Source organism: Mauremys reevesii, linkage group 13, assembly GCF_016161935.1.
Source record: "Mauremys reevesii isolate NIE-2019 linkage group 13, ASM1616193v1, whole genome shotgun sequence".
In the NCBI taxonomy this organism is placed as follows: Eukaryota; Metazoa; Chordata; order Testudines; family Geoemydidae; genus Mauremys; species Mauremys reevesii.
This window is the reverse complement of record NC_052635.1, coordinates 24,612,890-24,635,795: the sequence shown is the minus strand read 5'-3', so window position 1 is coordinate 24,635,795 and position 22,906 is coordinate 24,612,890. Positions and strand designations below refer to the sequence as shown.

The 22,906-nt window shown below is 49.5% G+C and overlaps 1 protein-coding gene across 4 annotated transcripts in view; it reads left to right on the top strand.

Moving 5' to 3' along the window:
* The first annotated feature begins 9,062 nt into the window (after positions 1–9,062).
* The window catches only part of GGT7 (gamma-glutamyltransferase 7), a 53,673-nt gene continuing 39,829 nt past the window's right edge, over positions 9,063–22,906 (top strand). For 2 of the 4 annotated variants that reach the window (XM_039499240.1, XM_039499241.1), the window contains exons 1-3: positions 9,063–9,109; positions 9,970–10,291; positions 20,739–20,965. In XM_039499240.1, coding sequence (XP_039355174.1) covers positions 10,108–10,291; positions 20,739–20,965 — 411 coding nt within the window. In that variant the 5' untranslated portion in view covers positions 9,063–9,109; positions 9,970–10,107. Of the gene's footprint in view, positions 9,110–9,902; positions 10,292–19,588; positions 19,688–20,738; positions 20,966–22,906 lie in introns of those variants that run through there. The other 2 variants (XM_039499243.1, XM_039499242.1) reach the window with 2 other exon arrangements.

Below are 22,906 nucleotides of genomic sequence, written 5' to 3'. Positions count from 1 at the left end.
GAGCTGGAGAGAATAACGCTGCCCATCTCCTTACCTTGCTGTTGGACTGAGTGAGATCTAAAGTACTTCATCTGGCCCCCATCACTGTGGTACCAGAGCACCTCCCAGTCTTTAGTGTAAGTATCCTCATAACACCCCTGTGAGGTAGAGCAGTGCTATTATCCCTATCCTACAGATGGGTACCGAGCACAGAGAAGCTAAGTGACTTGCCCAAGGTCACACAGAAGTCTGTGGCAGAGTAGGGAATTGAGCCTGGGTCTCCCATGCTAGCCCTAACCACTGGCCCATCCTGACCACTGTTTCTCCATTTAAAAAATTTACTGTTTTCAGCTCTGTAGCATTTCTTTGTTTTAATCTCTCTTGGTTGCTAAAACTGGGTTGAATTGCCCTACGGAAGGGCCAACAGGCCACTGCAGCAGTCGGATAGGACTTCGTGGAGGTAATAAAACAGGCTGGTTTTACCGTAAAAGACGTTTCTGGCTCCTGGCTTGGAGGGCATCTGAAAATGCAGGTAAAAAGGCTCCAGTTACTGAAGTTGTAATTACAACTGGCCCTTTGCGTGGGATGCCATTGGATTTAACTTGTGAGTGAATCTGACTAGCCGTCATGGCAACTCACTTTGGAACCCAAGAATTGGCCAGTGAATGCTCATGGTAAAAGTGCGGTAAACATAGGAAGGGATTTTTATGAAGCCTTCTGGTTTGACTTTTCAAAGTGAAATAGATACAGAAACGTGATGTGTAAAAATACAACCATGACTGAGACAGATACAGTCCCGAGTGTTCAAACCCCAGTGGACTGAAATGTATTGATAGGGTTATTCCTTTCAGGAAGGGGAGATGCTTGGGGACAGTAGCTGCAATCTGTCTTGTGCAGTGTTCTCCAATGGCTAGAGCTAGAAAGCAGACAAGCTAGGTCCTATTGCCAACTCTTGATTATTAAAAGCTCATTTTTTGGTGCAGTTCAGGGTGTAAAGATGGAGAGGCCTTCCCCAAAAAGTTGAAAGATGAACAAGAATGCCCTGAGTGACCCAGAGGATGGTGTGGGAGGAGATGGAAGATTTAAAGGAGGAAGTGTGGAGGCCTGGAGCACTGGGCAAGGGGAGTCAGTCTGGCCATAGAGGACAGCCTGGAGAAGATCAGAGTGGGAGAAGGAAAAAAAAAAAGGAGCTCAGTGGTGGGCAGTAGTAATGGGAAGGGAGCATGTGTCGGTCAATGAGAATATGAGAGCTGGGCAGCATTGTGCAGCGTCTTAGAGATCAGGGATGTTACTGCAGATTTAGTAGGTGATGAGGGGGCAGCGAAGGAGAGCAGCAGGCAGTGAAGCTGATTTCAACTGCTGCAGTTGGATGGATGGGAGAAGGAGGAGGGGTACCCTAGTCTAGGTGGTAAATAACTCCGTTAACTGTTCACTAAGGATGAGTGGAGATATACCTATCTCATAGAGCTGGAGGGGACCCCAAAAGGTCATCGAGTCTAGCCCCTGCCTTCACTAGCAGGGCCAAGTGCTGATTTTTGCCCCAGATCCCTAAGTGTCCCCCTCTAGAATTGAACTCACAACCCTGGATTTGGCAGGCCAATGCTGGAGCCACTGAGCTATCCCTCTCTTAACAGGGATCTGTTAATGAGATGTATTGGGGAGATTTGACAACAGCCTGGATCTGTGCACAGAGAGAAGAAAAAGTAACCCCTGGAACGTGAGCCTGGCTAGCAAGGAGCAGGGCCGGCTCTAGGCACCAGCATTCCAAGCATGTGCTTGGGGCAGCACTTTCCAAGGGGCGGCACTCCGGCTTTTTTTTGTTTTGTTTGGGGCGCAAAAAGCCAGGAGCCGGCCCTGAGCAGAGGTGAGCTGTGGCAGTGGGGAGGGCCGCAGGAAGTAACCCTGGAGGGGGGGGGTGAGGAATCGCTCCCCTGCCAGCTCACCTCCGCTCCACTACCGCCTGCTCCCCCGAGCGTGCCACCGCTCCGCTTCTCCCCCCTCCCTCCCAGGCTTGCTGCGCGAATCAGATGTTTTGTGGCAAGCTTGGGAGGGAGGGGGGAGAAGCGGCGGCGCGCTCAGGGGAGCGAGCGGAGTGGAGGTGAGCTGCAGTGGTGAGGGGCACAGGGAGGGCTCCGGGGGGAGAGGGGGCAGAGGAACCACTCCCCCCCAGCTCACCTCCGCCTCCTCCCCCGAGCATGCCCATACCGCTGCTCTGCTTCTCCCTCCGTCCCCTGGGAGGGAGGGGTGGGAGGGGAAATGTGGCACGCCTGGGGGAGAAGGTGGGGCCAGGGATTTGGGGAAGGGGTTGGAATGGGGTGGGGAAGGGGCAGAGTTGGGGCAGGACCGGGGGGGTGCAGTAAAAAAACTTAGAGCAGGCCCTGGCAAGGAGGCTAGTGGATTGAGAATGCAGAGGGCTTAGGAGCAATCAGGAGCTCTGTTCTAGCTGTGTGGTGTTGGAGGAAGAGGTAGGACCTCCTGGAGGAGATGGGGGTGGGGGGGGGGGAGACAGGAAAGGGTGGGAGCCTGGGGAGAAGCTGGGGTAGAGGGGGAGGCTGGAGACGTGGTAGCAGAGGCTGGGGAACTGAGGTCAGTCACTGTAGGCCAATTTGGGCACCGAATGGTCCAATGAAATAAACAGCACCCATCTCAGTGACAGAGCACCTGCAGAACCCAGTGAAACTGGGCTGTTTTAGCACCTCTGGGGAGTCTGGTGTCTTCTAGATAAGTGCCCACCTTTTAAGAACCCAAAGTTTGGAAAATGTTGGCCTTAGCCTCTGTCTATGCCTCTAAAATGGAGCTAAGGCTGTGTCTACATTACCACTTAGATCAGTATAATTTGCCACTCGGGTGTGAATAAGCCACCCCCCTGAGTGGCGTAAGTTACATCAACCTAAGCGCCAGTGTGGACAGCGCTATGGTGGTGCGAGAGCTTCTCCCACCGACATAGCTACAGCCACTCACTGGGGGTGGATTAATTAAGTTGACGGGAGAGCTCTCTCCTGTCAGCTCAGAGCAGCTACACTAGAGAGCTTACAATGGCGCAGCTGTAAACTCTAGTGTAGCCACACCCTTTGTATCACTGAGGTCCTCCGGGGAAAGGCAGTCAGTAAAGTGCAGCACCGCTTGTGGTGTGACACAAAGTGGAGTGGGTCTGAGTGTGAGATGGATTTTTACACTCTAAAGCAAATAGCAGAAGTTTGGCAGTCCCTGATTTGCATCTTGGTCTGTAACACAGGACCAAGAGGTGGTATAAACTTACAGGGCACTTAATGTATCTGCCATTCTACCCAGCAGCCACTTGATGTGTGAGACTTGCAGGCAGGAGCACACTGCCACTACTGCCTCAGCTGGAAGCAGAGTTAATGGGATAATGTCCTTTGCAGCTGCTGACAACCAAGCCGTGGACAGCAGGAATGAGATGCTGAGTTTGTGGAAGTGATTCTCCCCAGCTCCGACTGGCTCTCTGCATTCCAGCTTCCAGGCAGCCTTTCGACATAGCCAGGATCTGAGATGAGTCTGTGGGCCAAAGGAATGACTCACTCTGCCAGCTGCATGGCCTGCGACTGTGCCTCTGCAGAAGGCAGCAGATGGCTGGGGGTTGGGAGGGGGCGGGGCGGAAGTGTCCAAGACACCTGGACTCAACTCAGCTTCTGCCATGAGATGAAATCAGGTGACTCCCTCTCACTCAGCCAAGCGTGCTGGCTGGGATGTGGAAATGGGCATGGATGGCTGCTGGAAAGTCAAGTGTAAAATCTATTAACCCTTCCAGGGTGGCATTTTCCAGCCAGCAGCAAAGCAAACAGCCCTAGTCCATGCAAATATATAGTAAGGAGCTGCACTGAGGAAGTGACATTGCCAGATGCATTGTCAGTGAGCAACAATCATATCAACAGGGTGGCAGCGAGACACTGCCCCGTGGCCGTGGCACAACGTGTTTGCCTAAGACAGAGCAGTTACAGTAGGTTCACCCCAGGGTAAATCTATTGACTTCCCTGCTTTTGCAGCAGGGATGTATCTGGCCCATGTTTGGCAATGCATCTAATGCCAATACAATGAGCTGTGCTGGTTCAGTGTGGGAGACGGCTGTGGGCAGGAAGCCCTGGGAGGCTATACATTTCCCTTCCTGGCATTTGCAGCTCAGTGCTGGCACCTTTGCCAGGTAAGCTTCCAACCTGCTCCCATTTCTGCCCTTGAGCAATGTCACAGCTCAGTTAGAGATGGGCCTTTCCAGACGTTCTCTGGCTACTGAAGAGCACAAACTGAACTCTGCTGAGCAACGGAAGATTTGCAACCCTTGTTGTTAAACGATCCTGAGCACTTCATCAGTGCACCTGTCTGAGCATCACACATCCCTGTACAAAGAAGGGCAAATAGCAGCAGCAACAGCTCCATTTCAGGATGGAGAAACCAGGACGTGGATAACTTAAGTGGCTTCCTTAAAGGCCAAGCAGCTGGATGTTCAGCCTGGTCTTGTTTCCAGAAGCAGCTGATCCCCTGGATTAATAAACTGCAAAATTCAACTGAGACCCTCCCTGTATTTAAAGTCATCCCCATAAGTGCAGGTGTCACTCCTGTAACATCAGGGAGGCAGTGTGGCCTAATGGAGAGAGTACTGGACTGGGACTCAGGAGCCCCATTAACATGAATTTAGCCCCTAGTGTTTGTGACTCAGCCAGGATCCCAGGGTCCTATGCTGCTTTCCTTCAGCTAATGTCTATACCAAGTGTTGGCTCAATGTTGGCAGGAGTTCAGCTCGCACTGTAGTTAATGGGAGCTGCAGCTGCTTGTGCCAGGGCTGAATTTGGCCTGATGTCCTACTCAAAAGACACAGCACTCAAATTATTCCTGCTTCAGAAAACACTTCTCTTTCCAACTCCATATCATTTTAGGTAGAGGTGAACGAACTGTCCTTCCAATGACAGTATCCGAGTCTGGTAGGAAAAGGAATTCAATGGCCTGTTTGTGATGGTCACAGATCCCACTGTGTGAATGATTGGGACTCCAGCCAAGACCCAAGCAGCGGGAGTTGCCTTCAGAATGCAAAAGGCCCTTCTAATTGTGAAGCATAAATCTGTTTTACAACATTGTCTTTGTGTGTTTCAGCTTAGTGGGGCTATAATGCTGCTGATCTCTCTCAAACTCAGAAGTGAATTGCTGGCTCTGCTACACTTTCATTGCTATTTGCTCCCATGGCTATTCTACATTCTATTCTATGTAGGTTCTTAGACTGCACTCCTCACTATAGTACCTGTAACCCCATGAAACAATTAAAGTCTGGTAGCAATAAGTGAAAGAGGACCTTGATTTCAGGATTGTCATCTGAACAAGCAGTGCATAGAGTGCAGGTACGTGCACATGAAACATCTCAAGAATCTCCTTGAAAACTCTTCCATCTGCTTGAGATCCATGGTGGCAAACTCTTCTGGAGTTGAGGCCAGGTAATTTCCAGTCTGAGGGCAGGCCTGTACCAAGGGGATGTTGGTTCCTTTCTCGTCCCCTAAAGGAGAGCATATTGATAGAGATTCTCTAGGTTTTAGTCAGGAGGAGAGGATGAAAGAGGATAAAGTATGGGCCTGACCAGATGAGATACATTCACATAAAAAAGAATCTGACCCATCAGAAAAGAGCAGATATAAACAGTGACAAGTTTTTAAAGTGCTTGTACACAAATGCTAGAAGTCTAAATAATAAGATGAGTGAACTAGAGTGCCTCATGTTAAAGGAGGATATTGATATAATAGGCATCACAGAAACCTGGTGGAGCGGGAACAATCAATGGGACACAATCATTCCAGGGTACAAAATATATCAGGACAGAACAGATCGTGCGGGGGGAGGAGGAGGGAGGAGTGGCACTATATGTGAAAGAAAATGTAGAATCAAATGAAGTAAAAATGTTCCATAGAATCTCTATGGATAGTAATTCCATGCTCTAATAAGAATATAACAGTAGGGATCTATCATCGACCACTTGACCAAGACCGTGATAGTCAGGTTCTTCCACTGCAGCAGACCCTGCAAAGTCTGAGTTGCAAACGCTGGACCATAGGGTTTATTTGTTTCACAAAAACTCTTCTTGTAGAAATGTGTTTTTTTCCCCCACTGAATATTTTGACTTTTTTCTTGTAATAATTTATTTTTGCAGAACCTGAAGCTATGGCCAAATTTGACTAGACATTGTCTCATTCAGGTTTCAAATAACCAACCAACAGGACTGTTTTAAAGCCAACCTAACCCTTTTAAGGTGTGACTGCAGAGAGCACATGGCAGGCATAGTGTGATCATAGCTGTTACATCCCATGAGACAGAGTGCTGATGTACATCTTGCATAGGCTGCATGCATCAGAAGAGCCCTAGTGGAATCCCCACTATGAAGGAGTTACAGTAGTAAAGCCTCTTAAGTTCTCAGTGCTTTGCCTGGAAGCTGGGCCCAGTGATCCCAGAAGAGAAAATGCTCCTTACACAGTATGAGATGCAGTCCCAGGCTAGGAACAGGTGAGCATGAATTAAGAAAAAGTGCCAGCCTCGAAAGGCCCAAGCTTTTGCTTCTCTGGATCAAAATTTAAAAGTTAGTGCAATGGGGCACGTGCAAAAGGAGGGCTCTTAGGAAACCTTGTCTTTATGCATGCAAAGAGGATTTTATAGGTGCAATGGGTGCGTGGACGTCTCTGGGTGAATGGCTGAATCCAGATGTGAAACGCAAGCACTGCTTAAGGTGGCTTTGACTTTGTGGATTGTATTTCATTCTCTCCCCCTCCACTTTTTTTTTCTCCAAATCTCAGCTTACATTTAAGGAAAGTACAATATCCCCAGTTCTCCAGGCCTTTTATGGGATCTGTGCATACTTTGGACCAAGAAAGATGTGACAGGAGCTATTCTGCTTCCCCTCTAATATTACAGCCTTTCATGCAGATGCTGTAACGTATTCCTTCCTCTACCCATTTCCATTCAATTCATTGGATGGGATTTGGGGCATCATTCAGAAATGCATTTTCTCTCTCCCTTCCCCCACCCTGCCCCTTTTATATGTGAATTTAGTGCAGGTGAAAAGTGCTGATGCCTTGTAAACTGTACCCTTCTGTCCACCCACTAGGTACAGACTGGAGAGTGGCAGAGCAAGCCTGGCACCAGCAATGTACCTCAGTCCTGAGCTGCAAGGATGGAGCACCCGGAGGGGGAGTCCAGGCTCTGTAGTTCATTCAGTCCATGGCCTCTTTGCTGAGACTGCCAAGAAGTGGGTGATTTTTATGATGTCTGTCTGTCTGCTAAGAAATGAACTGAGGACCAATCCCCTCCCCCCCCATACAAAAACAGGTTATTTCCCATGGAGGCCACTCAACAACCATCCTATTGTAAATTCAACCTGGATCCTACAGCTACTTAGATGTGCTTAAATCCCACTATTCACTTGCATAAAATGTTTGTAGGATTGGAGCCTTATAGTGCAACATCTTGGAGGCAGGAACTGTGTCTTCCTATATGTTTGTACAACACCTGGCACAATGGGACCTTGATCCTGAGCAGACTTTAGGTGCTATAATAAAACAAATACACCTCTACCTCGATATAACGTGACCCAATATAACACAAATTTGGATGTAACGTGGTAAAGCAGCACTCCGGGGGGGGGGGCTGTGCGCTCCAGAGGATCAAAGCAAGTTTAATATAATGCTGTTTCACCGATAACGCAGTAAGATTTTTTGGCTCCCGAGAACAGTGTTATATTGGGATAGAGGTGTAATAAAAAGAAGGAATGTTTCATTCACTATTTGACCTAGGTTGCAGATGAAAGGCTCTTTATCCCACTCCCACTCCTGAGCCATCTGGTCCTTTTGGGATGCACTTAAAGGCTATTTAAATCCCATCATGACAATGAAATTTCCCCCCTCCAATTATTATGCAAATCTTGTGGAGTCTCACATGGTAGAACCTGTTTTGATGTAACCCACAATACAAAACATTCTGGTCAATTAATTCAGTGGGAGTTTTGCATACTGTGCACATGAATTATTGTAATAAGTAGCACCCATAATCATAATTTACGTGGGAATACATAGGCTAGTTTATGTTGCTCCGTCATAAAATACAATGTGCATTTATTGTGCATACCAATTAGCCTCTGATCGCTTATATAACGATGCCATTGCAGTTCAGGCACATTGGATTATTTTATAATTAAGTCCCACACAATCTAAGTCATGGAGCTAATAATTTGCAACATTTTATTACATTAGTAAAAATGTAGATTAAAATGTTCAGATGGGTAAAAAGAGATTAAACAAGAGCTGATCAAAAAGAGAGAAATTTTCTTGATTTTTATTGTGGAGAAAATATTTCAGCAAACTCTAGTTAAAATTCTAGATTTGTTCCCCTTCAGGATGTAAAAGTTGACAGCTGTGGGCTGCTCGCTGTCTGCGATGCTGATCAGGAGGGGTCACGTTTCCAGACACATTTGCTAAGCTGAACCCCAGAACAGAACTTGCTTGTGCAAACAGTCACTTTAACTGTGTGTCATATATGTGAAACAAGCAGCTGTGGAGAAGCAACTGTGCACACTACACATGCAATTGAATGTGCGTATGGGAACTTCTGTGTGCAAGCCTCTGTGTGCATGCAAGCCTCGTGTCTGGTTTGTGATACATGTGTTGGTGTTGGAAGTACAATTTAGGAGCTGGTGTTTTAAGATGTGGCCCTGTGTGTCTATTCCAAGCATCTTAAGGCTTCTTTGGCCTCAAATTGAGGTTCCATATTGAAAGGTGTGTGGCCCAATTGGCTAGGCTGGCTGCTCAAATAAGCTGGAGCATTGCAGGCTGGGGCTCATAGGCTTTGTGGCCATATGTCTGTACAGAAGATGTGAGAAGCCACAGGCTGCCCCAGGCCTAACCTTCCTAAGAGGAAGGGGGAAAAGGATAAATATTGTTATGCTGGAAAGTGCTTACAGCTGCCATCAGGTGAGTCTCTGATCACTAGGCTAGACAATCAGCCCGGTTAAAGTCAACAGGTGTGCTAAACATTCTTCTTTCAGACTCAGTGGAAGTAGCAAGTAAGCCCCTTTATGTAGAGGGAGAGCTGGAAACAACAGAAGCTACGGCCCAAGGCAATAGGCCACAGGGCAAGGCCTGAGCAGAAGGTAAGATGTATGGTCTGTGGGGTTCCCTGATTGCAAACAGAGGCTGTGGGGTTGTTTGGCAGGCTGTGTGCCTGAGAGGAAAGCCAACCACCAGCCAGAGAAGCAGACAGACACAGCTCCTTGAGCACGGAATACTTTGGAAAGGCAAACTTGGGGATTTCTGAGCAAGGAAACTGCCTGTTGTTTGGTTCTACTGTGTTCAGGGAACCAGGCCGGTGTGTCTATCCTTCATCTGTAAACAGGATTGCACCAAACAACATACCCGGAGTATCATAATGGAAACAACCCTGCAAGGCCAGCAGCTTGGGCCAGAAGACACAACCATAGGGCACTGGGAAGAACAAGTTCAGCTAATTATGCTGCTACCCACTGCCTGAGGCCTGTACAAAGGCTGAGCCGGGTGGTTCGGTAACACATTTCTACCAGGGCAGCTCCCGTAAGGCAGGTGCAGTCTGTGCCCCTGGTGGTACTGGGGTCACATCTGCTCAGCCCGGACTGACCCTGGGGCTGAAATCCTGGCACCATGCAGGCCCTGGCAGAATGCCCTGACTGCAAAGGGCCTGGGGCTCACCTGCCCTGGTTAGCCACATAGTGCAAGGGGCAGGTAGGCACCCAGCTCCCTTGGACAATCCATGGCCCCTGACTCCCGGCTGTATCTTTGGCTGTGGGGAGGGGGTGCAGAAAGGGGGGTGAACGTGCCTTGGATGCCCCCAGTCCAGCAACAGGGGCGCTGCTCCCAGGCAGGGATAATAGCTGGATTCCTGGTGATGAGCAGCTGTATCTCTCCTCCCCGGGGGCAGGGCCAGCTGCAGAGGCTGGGGGATTTCCCCCCACCCACCCGCGGGGCCTTTCTCTTGCAGAGGCGGATCCCGGGCACCTGTTGTCCCTGCGCTACGCAGCCGGGGGGGCTGGACGCCCGCTCCTCCTTCCCCTCCCCGCCGCTGGCCTCAGTCACTTCCGGAGCGGGGCCGGGCCGAGCCGAGCCGAGCCGGGGCAGGATGGCCGCGGCCGTGGAGAAGGAGGCGAGCCAGCAGAGCACCCTAGGCGCCTACTCGCCCGTGGACTACATGAGCATTACCAGCTTCCCCCGCCTGCCCGAGGAGGAGCCGGCCGGCGCGGCGGCCGAGGGCTGCCTGCGCTCCAGGAAGGAGGAGGACGCGTTCCTGGGAGAGCAGGACACGGGTGAGAGGAGCCGGCCGGCAGCCCCGGCGCCCCCTCCCCGCCCGCCCTCCCTCGGCCGAGCATCCGTCCTCGCCTCCGGTCCCTCCCGCCTCCTGCATCCCTCCCGCCCCCGCCGCCTCTCTCCAGCCAGCCCTGCAGCCGCCCGGCTCCGAGGGCCCTGCTCTGCTCCCTGTATCCCTGCTGCCCTCCCTCCCCGCCGGCAGCCCCCGCAGCCAACCCCTCCAGGCCCGGGCACCTTTCCCCCGCCCGCCTCCAGCCGGGGCTGCACATCAACCCTTCACACGGTTCTGTATCCAGCTTTGCCCACCTGCACCCCCCATTGCACCAAGCCATGCACCCCTCGCTATCCCTGCCTGCAGCCCGCCAAGCACCCCGCCCCCGTGCATGGGCATCCCTCCCCCCCTTCCCTATTTTCTGCTTCTTCTGATCCCTTCATTTCATAGAATCATAGAATCTCAGGGTTGGAAGGGACCTCAGGAGGTCATCTAGTCCAACCCCCTGCTCAAAGCAGGACCAAACCCAATTAAATCATCCCAGCTAGGGCTTTGTCAAGCCTGACCTTAAAAACCTCTAAGGAAGGAGATTCATCACCTCCCTAGGTAACCCATTCCAGTGCTTCACCACCATCCTCAGCCCCTTCCCTCACTGCTGTCTCCATCTCTCCTCTCAGTGCCTCTTCTCACTGCTGTCTCACTCCCTCCATCCCCCTTCACTGCTGCCTCCCTCTCTCACCCCCACTCCTCTCCTGGTCTGACTCCCAAAGACTCCAGCACTCCCATCTCGGCTGCTCCAAATCCCTTGGTCACCCTGGACCAGGCCGCCCACCCCTCACTAGCCCCTTCAGTTTCTGGTCCCGCGAAAGCCCCTGGCCCTGGTTCCACTCAGAATTCACTCTTGGAGCCTTTTGGGGGATACAGTTGGGTGTTCTTTCACCCACGGTCTTCAGGGTTTGACTGGCTGGTCTTTCCCCTGCCCTTCAGGGATCTGCCGAGGGGACCACCTCTTTCCTCTCCTCAATTCACACAGGACTTGGCACTCTTCAGTGGCTGGGCTGCTGATTGTCCCTCACCTTGCAGGGCAGACTGGGCTAGCCGGCCAGGGCCCACTCCCTTGGGGGTAGGATTTCCCTGTGCAGTGGGGAATCTCCTCATGCAGGGAGGGAAGCTCTCAGAATGCAGGCAAAACCCAGCTACTGGGGATTGGGGCGCTCTCTGACAGCAGGCAGGCCCAAACCTACCTCCTGGTGCCAGCCAGAACATGGCAGATACTGCCCAGATCCACCCACCCCAGTGATCACTTCTTATAATGTGGCTGTCTCCCAAGATGGTTGAAGTACAGCTTGGTCTTGTAGTGTAGACAAGACTGAACCATGTCCTTGATCCATGCTGAATCCTTGGAAACAGTTTGGAGTTGTAATTAAAACACAGTTATGTCCTGTTACTCATTTCCCCCCAAAATATCACACTTGGTCGGTCTCTCTCTCTCTGACTCTTCTAGAATTTAGGCAACCGAACCTGGCATTTCAGCCTTTCCCAGGGGAACATCCCATCTGTTTTTGTGTTACCCTTCTCTCTATTCCCCTCACTCCTACCAGCCCCTTCACTTAGTTCATTACTATCCTGCATTATCCCTTCATCCAAGCATCCTCATACCCATGCATCAGTCTATCCTCCCATCTCCCCATCTCAGTCACACCAAGCACTTGGAATGTCACTACCCTTTTTAGTCTTAATTATTAGTATTCCCTATATCTTATTAGGCTCAGAAGGGTCTTGCTAAGATCCTGTGTCATCGTCTTTACCATCCTCTGCCCAGTTTCCCACTTTAGTTTGCTGGGGTCTCCGGTTTGGTAGTGCAATACCAGCTTCAAAGACATATAGACACTTGCAAACAGCTGTGAATTGTTCCTGTCAATGGCCTGGTTTTAATAAAATTAGCTGGGTTTTAAATTATTCTTGATAAACTCTTTTTTTAAAAAAAATATTGTTTCTTTACAGATGATCAAAGTCATATTTTTCTCCAATGGATCCAAATTGACTCCCTCCACCTGCCCCAGCGCTGCCTCTGTGCCTAACCCCTGCCCCACACACCCCCAGCTCCAACTCATGTCTAAGTGAAACCAGGTGGTATAGAGACTGTAGGTCAGATTTATCCCCAGTGTAACTATAAAGAGTTCCGTATACTCTGTTGATGTTAGTAGATGTACACTAGGGATTAATTTGGCCCCTAGTTCATTAATAGCATCCTGATGTGACAATGATGCATGTGACTAGCTGTTGCTCCCCTCTCTCAAACCAGCAAAGTATTTGGTTCCCATTGATGACTGGTCACTATCAGGTCAGGGCTGCTACCACTGGGTCACCAGACTGAGAACAAATATCTATGCATGCATCTCTCTGTCAAGGAAAGGACTGTTTTGTATAGCTCCCAGTCAAGTCTTTGACCCACTGACTTTGAGGACTGAAAGCTAATTTGCAAGTGGTCACAGTTTTTACCTTTTCATTTCCTTGATCACATTCTCTACCCCGATATAACGCGACCCGATCTAACGCCAATTCAGATATAACGCGGTAAAGCAGTGCTCCGGGGGGGAGGGGCTGCGCACTCCGGTGGATCAAAGCAAGTTCAATATAACGCGCTTTCACCTATAATATGGTAAGATTTTTTGGCTCCCGAGGACAGCGTTATATCGAGGTAGAGGTGTACTAAGTTTTCATCATCCATTTTCATTTCATGCCATTCCAGGTTGCACTCACTTTCAGGTCCAAGAGAGAAATGTCCCCTTGGTTACTTTACCTTGGAATCTATAGGAAAGATTTTTCAAAAACTTTAGGTATATCACTGCGTGTGCAAAATGCAAGCGCAATTTCATGCCTCACCTATGTAGCGAGGTCCCACAGGGGTCTGTCCTGGGTCCAGTGCTATTCAATATTTTCATTGCTGGCTTGGATGATGGAGTGGAGAGTGTGCTGATAAAATCTGCAGATGACACTAAGCTGGGAGGGGGTTGCTAGGACTTTGGAGGACAGGATTCAACATGACCTTGACAAATTGGAGAACTGGTCTGAAATCAACAAGATGAAATTCAATAAAGACAAAGGGTAATTGCTACACTTAGGAAGGCAAAATGAAATATAAAGCTACAAAATGGGGAATAACTGGCTGGGCAGTAATACTGCAGAAAAAGATCTGGGGGTTATAGTGGGTCACAAATTGAATATGAGCCACCAGTGTGATGCATCTGTGACAAAAGCTAACATCATTATGGGGTGTGTTAACAGGAGCATTGTATGTAAGACAAAGGAGGTAATTGTCCCACTCTACTCAGCACTGGTGAGGCCTCAGATGGAGTCTGTGTCCTGTTTCGGTGTCATACTTTAGGAAAGATGTGGACAAGTTGGAATGAGCCCAGAGAAGGGCAACCAAAATAACTACGTTTTAGAAAACCTGATCTCTCAGGGAAGGTTAAAAAACCAGGCATGTTTAGTCTTGAGAAGAGAAGACTGGGGGGGACCTGATCACTGTCTTCAAATAAGTTAAGGACTGTTATGAAGAGGAAGGTGATGAATTGTTCTCCAGGGCCACTGAAGGTAGGATAAGAGGTCATCAGCTTAACTGCAACAAGGGATATTTAGGTTAGATATTAGGAAAAACTTTCTAACTAAAAGGGAGTTAAATACTGGAATAGGCTTCCAAGGGAGGTTGTGGAGGTTTTTAAGAACAGGTTTGACAAACACCTGTCAGGGATGGTCTAGGTTAGGGGTAGGCAACCTATGGCACGCATGCTGAAGGTGGCACACGAGCTGATTTTCAGTGGCACTCACACTGCCCGGGTCCTGGGCACCAGTCCGGGGGGCTCTGCATTTTAATTTAATTTTAAATGAAACTTCTTAAACATTTAAAAACCTTATTTATTTTACATACAACAATAGTTTAGTTATATATTATAGACTTATAGAAAGAGACCTTCTAAAAGCGTTAAAATGTATTACTGGCACATGAAACCTTAAATTAGAGTGAATAAATGAAGACTCGGCACAGCACTGCTGAAAGGTTGCTGGCCCCTGGACTAGGTATACTTGGTCCTGCCTCATCACAGGGGGCTGGCCTAGATGACCTCTTGAGGCCCCTTCCAGCCCTACAGTTCTATGATTTGATGTGTGCCATTATCCTGGTGGTGCTATCTGGCTATTTGTGTGCACAGGTACTGAATTTCCCCACCGTGCTGCAGTAGTTTCAGGCAGAAATCTGTTACACAATTGCACAGCTGACATTTTTTAATGTTTCATGTTCCTACTCACCTATTCCACTGTATAAATGAAAATATAAACGCTTACATGAATGTAATATCAAGTGGCTTTGAAAAAATCTACTTGTGCAGTTGCCAATGCCAAGTAGGAGACATTACTTGGCAAATTGAGGAAGTGGTAATCTAGGTCTTCATTGTCTGCCCAATCTAAGCTCTCATTTAATAAAAATTGTATTTCCTGTGGTTGTGAAGAGCACCTTCCAGTGAGAATCAGCTGGAACCGGACAAGCGCCATCTTTCTGAGCCTATAGACAGGCAGCTCCAGGGTGGGGAGTCAGGAGGGTTAGATTCTAACTGAGATATTTATATGCCCCCCCCATTACCGCATTATTTGAGCACTTCTCAATCATTAATATTTTTATCCTCACAACATCCCTGTGAGGCAGGACATTGCTGTTATCCCCCTTTCACGGATAGGAAATTGAGGCCGAATGACTTGCCTAGATTCACACAGGAAGTCTGTGGCAGAGCAGGAAATTGAACCCAGCTCATGGGCTAGTGCCCAAACCACTGTCCTTTCTCTTAGGCTGCTGTTCCCAACTCTGCCATGGACATCCTGTGTGACATGACTGGCCCAAGGTCGTCTCTCTATGCTCTGGTTTCCCCATCTCTAAAGTGGGGTACAAGAGCATCCCCGCCTGCAAGTTGTGTTTTGAGGCTGAATTCATTAATGCCTGTGAAGGTCTCCGAGATCCTTGGATAGCTGGCACTGTGCACCCACCCAGTATTCGGATTATTTGCCTGTCACAGGGGCAAACAAGGATTAAAAGCTGCAGGGTGACACAGGGTTTAAAAGCTCTGAGCAGTGCAGGGCCAGGCCAATACCATATGGACTAAAGAAGTGGTTCTCAAACTTTTGTATGGGCAACCCCTTTCACCCAGCAAGCCTCTGAATGTGACCCCCCCCCCATAAATTAAAAACACATTCATGCAGTTTATTCAGCAGCTGAATTAATCAAACCCTCTAATGCTGTCTCAGTCCTAGGGCTGGCCTTAGGAAACATGGCACTCTGAGCAAATTTCTATTTTGGTGTCCTTTCTTTGGAGGAGGAGCGGGGCTGAGGTGAACAGGGGTAAGGGTGGATCTGGGCTGGAGGGGCTCTGGGCTGTCAGCCCCATGCATGGGTGGGCTTGGGGCTGACAGCTCACGACCCCCATGTAACCACCTCAGGACCCCCTGAGGGGTCAGGACCCCAGTTTGAGAACCCCTGGGCTAAAAGGTGGTTACACCAGACCTTATCTGTTGGAGGGTGGTGCTCTTGCAGCTGCCTTTCCCTACATTCACCTTCAACTTCCTCTGAACACTGACTCCCCGTGGACGCTCCCTAGGGACCAGCTCCACAGCCTGGCTCTCTCATGCCAGATGCCAAAGCCCCACCAGTTGCTGAAATTCCCCTTACTGGCAAGTGCTCAAATCCCGTTTTTCAGTTGCAAAACCCTCCCACATTCACCTTCTTACCTCTCCGCCCCACTCCTGTGTGTATAATACGTGGGGTGTCAAAGTTCCTGGGACCCCAAGGAACAAATGGCCTGCCTGGTGTAACTGTCTGCCATGAAAGTCTCCACAGGAAGGTGTCTTCTGAAGTGATGGGCAGTGTTTGAGCAGGGGTAGAAGGAGAGCTGAGGGTCTGGGTTTTATTGGGGGAAGAAAGGGGCACGTGTTGAGCTCTGTCATCCCAACTATAGGTATGGCGGAGGTCTAATTTTCAGTCCTGCAGTCTCTGTTTCCAGAGCTCTATAGTAGCACAAGAGAAGCCTGGCTTAGCATTGAGATTGGAGACACCCATGGTTTTGCACAGAGATTCCTGCTGCTTTGATTCTCCAAGTAAGAGAGCATCAGTATTTGTCATTTGATTTTCTTGCTAGAGGTGAATGTGGTGCTGGTGGAATTGAGAGAAGTGTGAATGCTGGCTGGAGCCAGGGGATGTGCACAATTTGCCCCAGCTCTACAAGAGTAATTACCTCCCCTGCTAGTCCAGTTGTGGCCCCCCCATACAGTTCAGCTTATGTGCTGCACTTCTGACCTGTGCCCTTCTACTCTTCCAATTCCGGGCTTCCACACAGCTCTGCCAAAGCACCCCAATCCTGACCTGCAGCACCCCTTGATGTTCCAGTCTTGGGCCTCTTCCCATTGCCCCAGCCTATACACAGCCACTGCCCGCCCACCTCAGCCCTGACTCACTCTGTCCGTCTTGAGCTCCTGTTGAGAAGAGGCACCCAGCTGTGTTGCACTGTGTGGGGTTTCTTTGCTATGGACCAACATCCACTGGGGACTCAGATGAGAACATCAAACACGGTTCCATGGGTGACCTGAGGCAGGATTGCAGCCCTGGTCTCCAGAGATGAAATGCAGGAGGAGGGTTTTGACTGAGCTATTGTCTGGTACTATTAACGAGTCATGTCTTGGTTGAAGGTTGTACAGGTGCTTAGACCTTAGGGCAATGGTGCCCAGCCTTATTACACAGGAGGGTCACAGAAACCTAAGCACCACCTTGTGAGGGCCAAACAGATTCAATATGATTTCAAGTCACCTGTACTGATTATTAGTTTGTTTGTCTTGTTTCGTATGTATTTAGATAGGTTGTTTCTATGTGCAGTATTGTCTATTTAAAAACAAATAAAGAAATGAGTGCCTAAAATGTGTATCAATTATAGAAAACAGGAAAAATGATGTACACACTATCACAAAAAGCTAATGAATCAATCGGCTGTTAGTATATTGTGTCGAAGCAGGCTGGGATCTTATGAAATGCTCTGGTGAGCTGTGTATGGCTTGTGGGCCTTGGGTGGAGCCCTCCCGCCTTCGGGGATAAGGGTTCTTTCATAAGTTGGCAAATTAATACAGTAGGCCAAGCTTGATCTCTCATGCTTTGCCCTGGCAGTGGCCTTACTCCTGAGTTACGGTGAGATTGGTGTAAGAAGATATAACTTTATTGACTCCCGTGCAGTTACTCCTGGTTTACTGCAGTGCAACTGAGATTAGAATTGGGGCCCATCCTGACCCCAGGGGAGTTGCACCTGTTTACCCCAGGTCTCAATTTGGCTTAGTGGTTTTAAAATGTCAGGAATGAGACAGGACCTGGAAGGTCATAATTGCTGCCTTCCCCAGAAGCACTTGGAAGGAGGCTGGTAGAGCCATTAAGAGGTTAATTGGGGCCTTTCATCTCCACCTGTTCAGCTTGGCTTAGTAACTGAGCCAAGCCCTTCCGTGAGGACAGGGGAATGTGTCCTTAGTACAGGATGAGCAGGGACAGCCTAACATTAGCCCCAGACTATTCCTGCTCCCCTGACAAACGGGGCTGAGGATGGGGCAGAGACCAGGCTGCCAGCAGCCATTCTCCCTCTTAGCTGATTGAGTTAGTAACTGACTGAAGTTGGGGCATATTATTATGATGTATTTTATTCATCATTTATATTACAGTGGTGCCCAAAGGCCCCAGTCAGGACGAGGGCCCTCACTGGGCTAGGTGCTGTACAACCATATAGGAAGAGACAGGCCTTGCCTCAAAGAGTTTACAAGCCGCATTGGCAAGACTGACAGACAGTCCCAGACAGATAACATCCGAGTGAAATAAAAGGGCAGAGGGGCACAACTTGTTACATTTGGTTTTTTTTATTATTATTTTCCAGATCACCCCTCCACCCCATTCCCTCCCCTCTCTTGGGCTGCCCCAGCCAAACTGCTTCAGCATTGCTGACCCAGGGTCCCCTCATCCCAATCTGCTCATCCCACAGAAATAGCTTTAGGCTCAAGAGGGAAAAAAACGACAGTTACAGACTGATACAGAATGTCTCAGGGCTCCTGGCCTAGACCCCCGGGGCAGAAGCCCCTCTTGGCCAGTCCCTTCCCCCTGCAGTGACTGGTGGCAGCTCTGTGCCTCTCTCTCTTTGCCAGGGAGATGCGTGGAACCCTGCTGCCCCTTGGGTTAATACACATGACTGCTAGTTGCAGATAGTACTCAGCTGCAGGAGGCCTGCTGATCACACATTCGAACCAAGAGCCAATCGTTCTACTTGTTAACTTGTTCTCCAGTTAATATGCAGCCTTCTTATCACAGGACAAGAGAACAGCTCTTCTCTTCCATCCACAGTCCTCCCCCGCACACACCTCCTTTCTCTGCTGTAGGTGCTGCCAGCCAGTTCACTTCTGCAGAACACCTCTTGTGACTCTGACACTGGTTTCTTGCTGAGCATGTCCTAGCATCCTCCAGGCTGGGATGCTGTCCAGGAACTTTCCAAAGGCATCTCTGGGCCTGACTCTCCTCTCACACTAGTGCAAACCAGGAGTGATCCCCTTCGAATCAATGGTGTTTCACTGGTGAGCACCTGGTATAAGTGGGAGGAGAATCTGACCCTATGCATAATCATTATTATTATCAATAAGCAGTACTTACCTACTTTCGCCAGGGGTATTTCTTGCTGCTTTTTGCAGCACTCAGCAACTCCTGATCTCGTACAGAGATGGAAAAATAAGGGACGTCCCTTGTAATAAGGGACTGTTGGCAACCCTAGCTGCACCTGAGCTCTGATGATGCCAGCACTTGCAACGCAAGAGGAACTTGCTTCACCTGAACAAGAGAGGAAGCACTCGGAAGACGACTGTAACAGCTCTAATACCCACTCCCCCAGAACCACCTGGAGAGGGAAAGGAACAGGAGAGCACTGAAAGGTCCCACTCTTAGATGACCATAGATAATCGGATTGGATGTGATAGGCCCATGTAATTAATCTCAGCCAATCACTGGCTAGGACATAGTTTAAAAAAAAAAAAGTCAGCCAATGGTGACTAAGTGGTAAATAATGTGGTCAATCTTGGAATGGTGTAAAATTTCCTCTGAGCACATGACCTCATCTCAGCCAATTGGAGTGTGTTTGAGCAGGAAATGCTGGTGACAGCACACCACTGGCCAGTGTGAATATAAATCTCTATTTGAAGTAGGATTTAAATAGCAGCTGAGTTGGGCCCAGGTCCCAAGTGGCTATTAACTCCCAGGTAATGCCCTCTGTGCAGGATCTTCTCACAATCATCAACCTTGTGAAAATAACAGAGGAAGAAAATATAGATTTGAAGGACGCTGAACAGTAAGGTAAATTGTTTTCAAAAGCCTGTGGAAGTGATGTGCACTTTGTTTGCTGTTCTGGCCTTTTTCTCCCAGTTAAAGCCTGGCCAGAGCTGGCTCCAGGCACCAGTGCTGCAAGCAGGTGCTTGGGGCGGCCAGTGGGAAGGGGCGGCACGTCTGGCTCTTCGGCGGCAATTCGGCAGCGGGTCCCTCAGTCCCTCTCCAAGGGAAGGACCTGCTGCCGAAGAATGAAGTGGTGGCTGTAGAGCTGCAGCCAAAGTGCCGCCGATTGCTGCTTTTTTTTTTCCCTGCTGCTTGGGGTGGCAAAAACGCTGGAGCCGGCCGTGAGCCTGGCAGTGGGACACAAGGCCTCCTTCTGTTGGGTGTATCATTTCTGATATTGTAATTACACCGAGTCACCAGATTTTGTGTTTCTTCTCATCGTTGTTCGAAAGCTTAAGTAGTGGGAAACAGAAACAGTCTCCTTGCATCCTGAATGCCATTAGGTTTAGTTGAGTTGCTGTGAACCGCTAATGTACCCTAGATAGACAGACAGGTAGGTAGAGTTCCCCTATTCCCTCTACTATTTTGATGTGGGTATGTTTGATTAAGTTGCTTTACCTTAAGCACAGGGCCCAAGTAATATTGATGGGGTTTTTGGTCTTAATTGCATCTTCTGCAGCGTTTCTGAGACTGGTCTGCAAGCAGAATAACATGGGATCTGTGTTACAACCAAGCCTAAAAGGGCACTAATCGTAGGTTCATTGCTGGAAATGTTGGTGCCCTCGGTCTATCCATCCATCTGCTGCATCAAGCAAAATTCAGACAAGTTACCTGTCCAAATCTCACCATCTCCAGGGAAAAGTCCCCTTAAGGCTAACAGGTGTTAAAGGAAGGTAGGAGTAAAACGACCCAGAGCAGTATTTGAGCCAGAAAATCTATTGAAAGCTCAATAGGGAAGATAATCACTTTGTTGGAACGGGTACAGATGTAATGCTAATTCAGCTTATGCACTGGAATAAGAACCCAAGCTTCCTCAATACCTAACCCTCATTCGCTTTCCTCCCTGCCTCTGAAGATCCAGATTCCTTCCTGAAATCAGCTCGCCTCCAGCGCCTGCCGTCATCTTCATCGGAGATGGGCAGTCAGGATGTCTCGCCGCTGCGGGAGACCAGCAAAGACCCGTTCTCTGCGGACTGCAGCTGCCGCCAGGATGGGCTGACTGTGATCATCACGGCCTGCTTAACCTTTGCGATGGGAGTCACGGTGGCCCTGATCATGCAGATCTACTTTGGGGACCCACAGGTAAGTGGAGGCTTTTTAAAAAAAAAATAGGACAATAATCTAGCTATGGGAAGAATTGGCTGCTGGGCACTACAGCTTCCTCCTTTGCTCTCAGCAATTAAGACACCCAGCAAATGCTGGTAATGCCAAAAAGGGACTGTAGAATTGAGATTGGGAGCCTCCATACCAATTCCCTCTCAGTGATTCCACATCAGATCAGAACCGTTTACACAGCAAAAGCTTTTTCTACCAGCCTGTGCTGTAAGGTCCCTGCAGGATCTGAGAGTCAAGCTGGATTCTCTCTGCTCTTGCATCATCGATGCAGCCAGAGATTATGCAACCAGATTTATCTGTGAGGTTTTGGTGATGATGCACTGTAGAGAATAGAATCCAGCTCATCCTGCCCTGGTTGGCTCTGTGGTTCAAACAGGAGAAAAACCTAGACCTGAATAAATGTAGTCAGCAGCTCTGTTATTAAGGCAGAAGGCACCTTTGGTACACAGTCACTTTTCTGACAATCACAGGGCGAAATGATAGTGTTGCTGGTCTGTATATTGTGTGGGGCACCTGTCATTTAGGGGTATAATTTTTAACTGGGACTAGGCAGTGTAATGGTTTAAACTACAGAGGAACCCCCTGCTATTCCCTGCCCGTGCTTCATATTTTACACACTGGCCGTTTCTCCCCACTTCACCGCAAGGGTTTCACAGGAAAGCCAGCACTGCTGTGCGGGCCCATTTTACTAAGACTTTGTTGCTTTGACAAAATAGGCTAGAGAACATTTACTAGTGTGCTGTGATGTCGTGTAATGGGGTGTGTGTATCACAAACAGGTGTCAGTGGGTCTTGACCACACTGTCCTCCCCATACTGCTCAATGAGGTGAGAGGTCCTGGCTAGATGTCCTGGGGCAGGTCTCAGAATAGGAAAGGAGCATCCTTGCTCTTTCAATTATTTGGACTCTTGCTGATGCACAGAGTTCATTTGCAATAGATATCTGTTTAGATAGCAGTCTGTCTAACCACCTGTCTGTCTGTCTGTGGTGTATTGTTAGAGTGCCCACAATTAGAGTACTGTACCTAGGTGCTGAACATAGTAAAAGCAAACTCTTTCCTGATCATCCTTGACAAATAACTAGGCCCTGCTGCAGGGGTTGTGTTTAGGCAGGGGCAGCTCCAGGCACCAGCACGCCAAGCGCGTGCTTGGGGCGGCAAGCCGCGAGGGGCACTCTGCTGGTCGCCGTGAGGGCGGCAGGCAGGTTGCCTTCGGCAGCATGCCTGCGGAGGGTCCGCTGGTCCCGCGGCTTTGGCGGACCTCCTGCAGGCTACTGCCGAATTCGCGAGACCGGGGACCTCCCGCAGGCAAGTCGCCAAAGGCAGCCTGCCTGCGGTGCTTGGGGCGGCAAAATGCCTAGAGCTGCCCCTGTGTTTAGGTGTGTACACAGGGATGGGGGGCCCTGCTATGGGGTTTTGTTTCTGTGCGTGGTGGTGATGGGAAGGCCCTGCTGCCGGGGTTGTGTTTAGGTGTGTACACGGGGATGGGGGCCCTGCTATGGGGTTTTGTTTAGGTGCATGGGGGTGATGGGTGGCCCTGCTACAGGGGTTATGTTTAGGTGTGTGCAGGGGGATGGGGGCCCTGCCATGGGGGTTGTGTTTAGGTGTGGTGGTGGGGATGGGGGCCCTGCTATGGTGTTTTGTTTAGGTGCATAGGGGTGATGGGGGTGTGTGAGGGGCTGCTGCAGGGGTTGTGTTTAGGTGTGTGCACGGGGATGGAGGCCCTGCTATGGGGTTTTGTTTAGGTGCATGGGGGTGATGGGTGGCCCTGCTACAGGGGTTATGTTTAGGTGTGGTGGTGGGGATGGAGGCCCTGCCGTGGGGGTTATGTTTAGATGTGGTGGTGGGGATGGGGGCCCTGCTATGGTGTTTTGTTTAGGTGCATAGGGGTGATGGGGGGTGTGAGGGGCT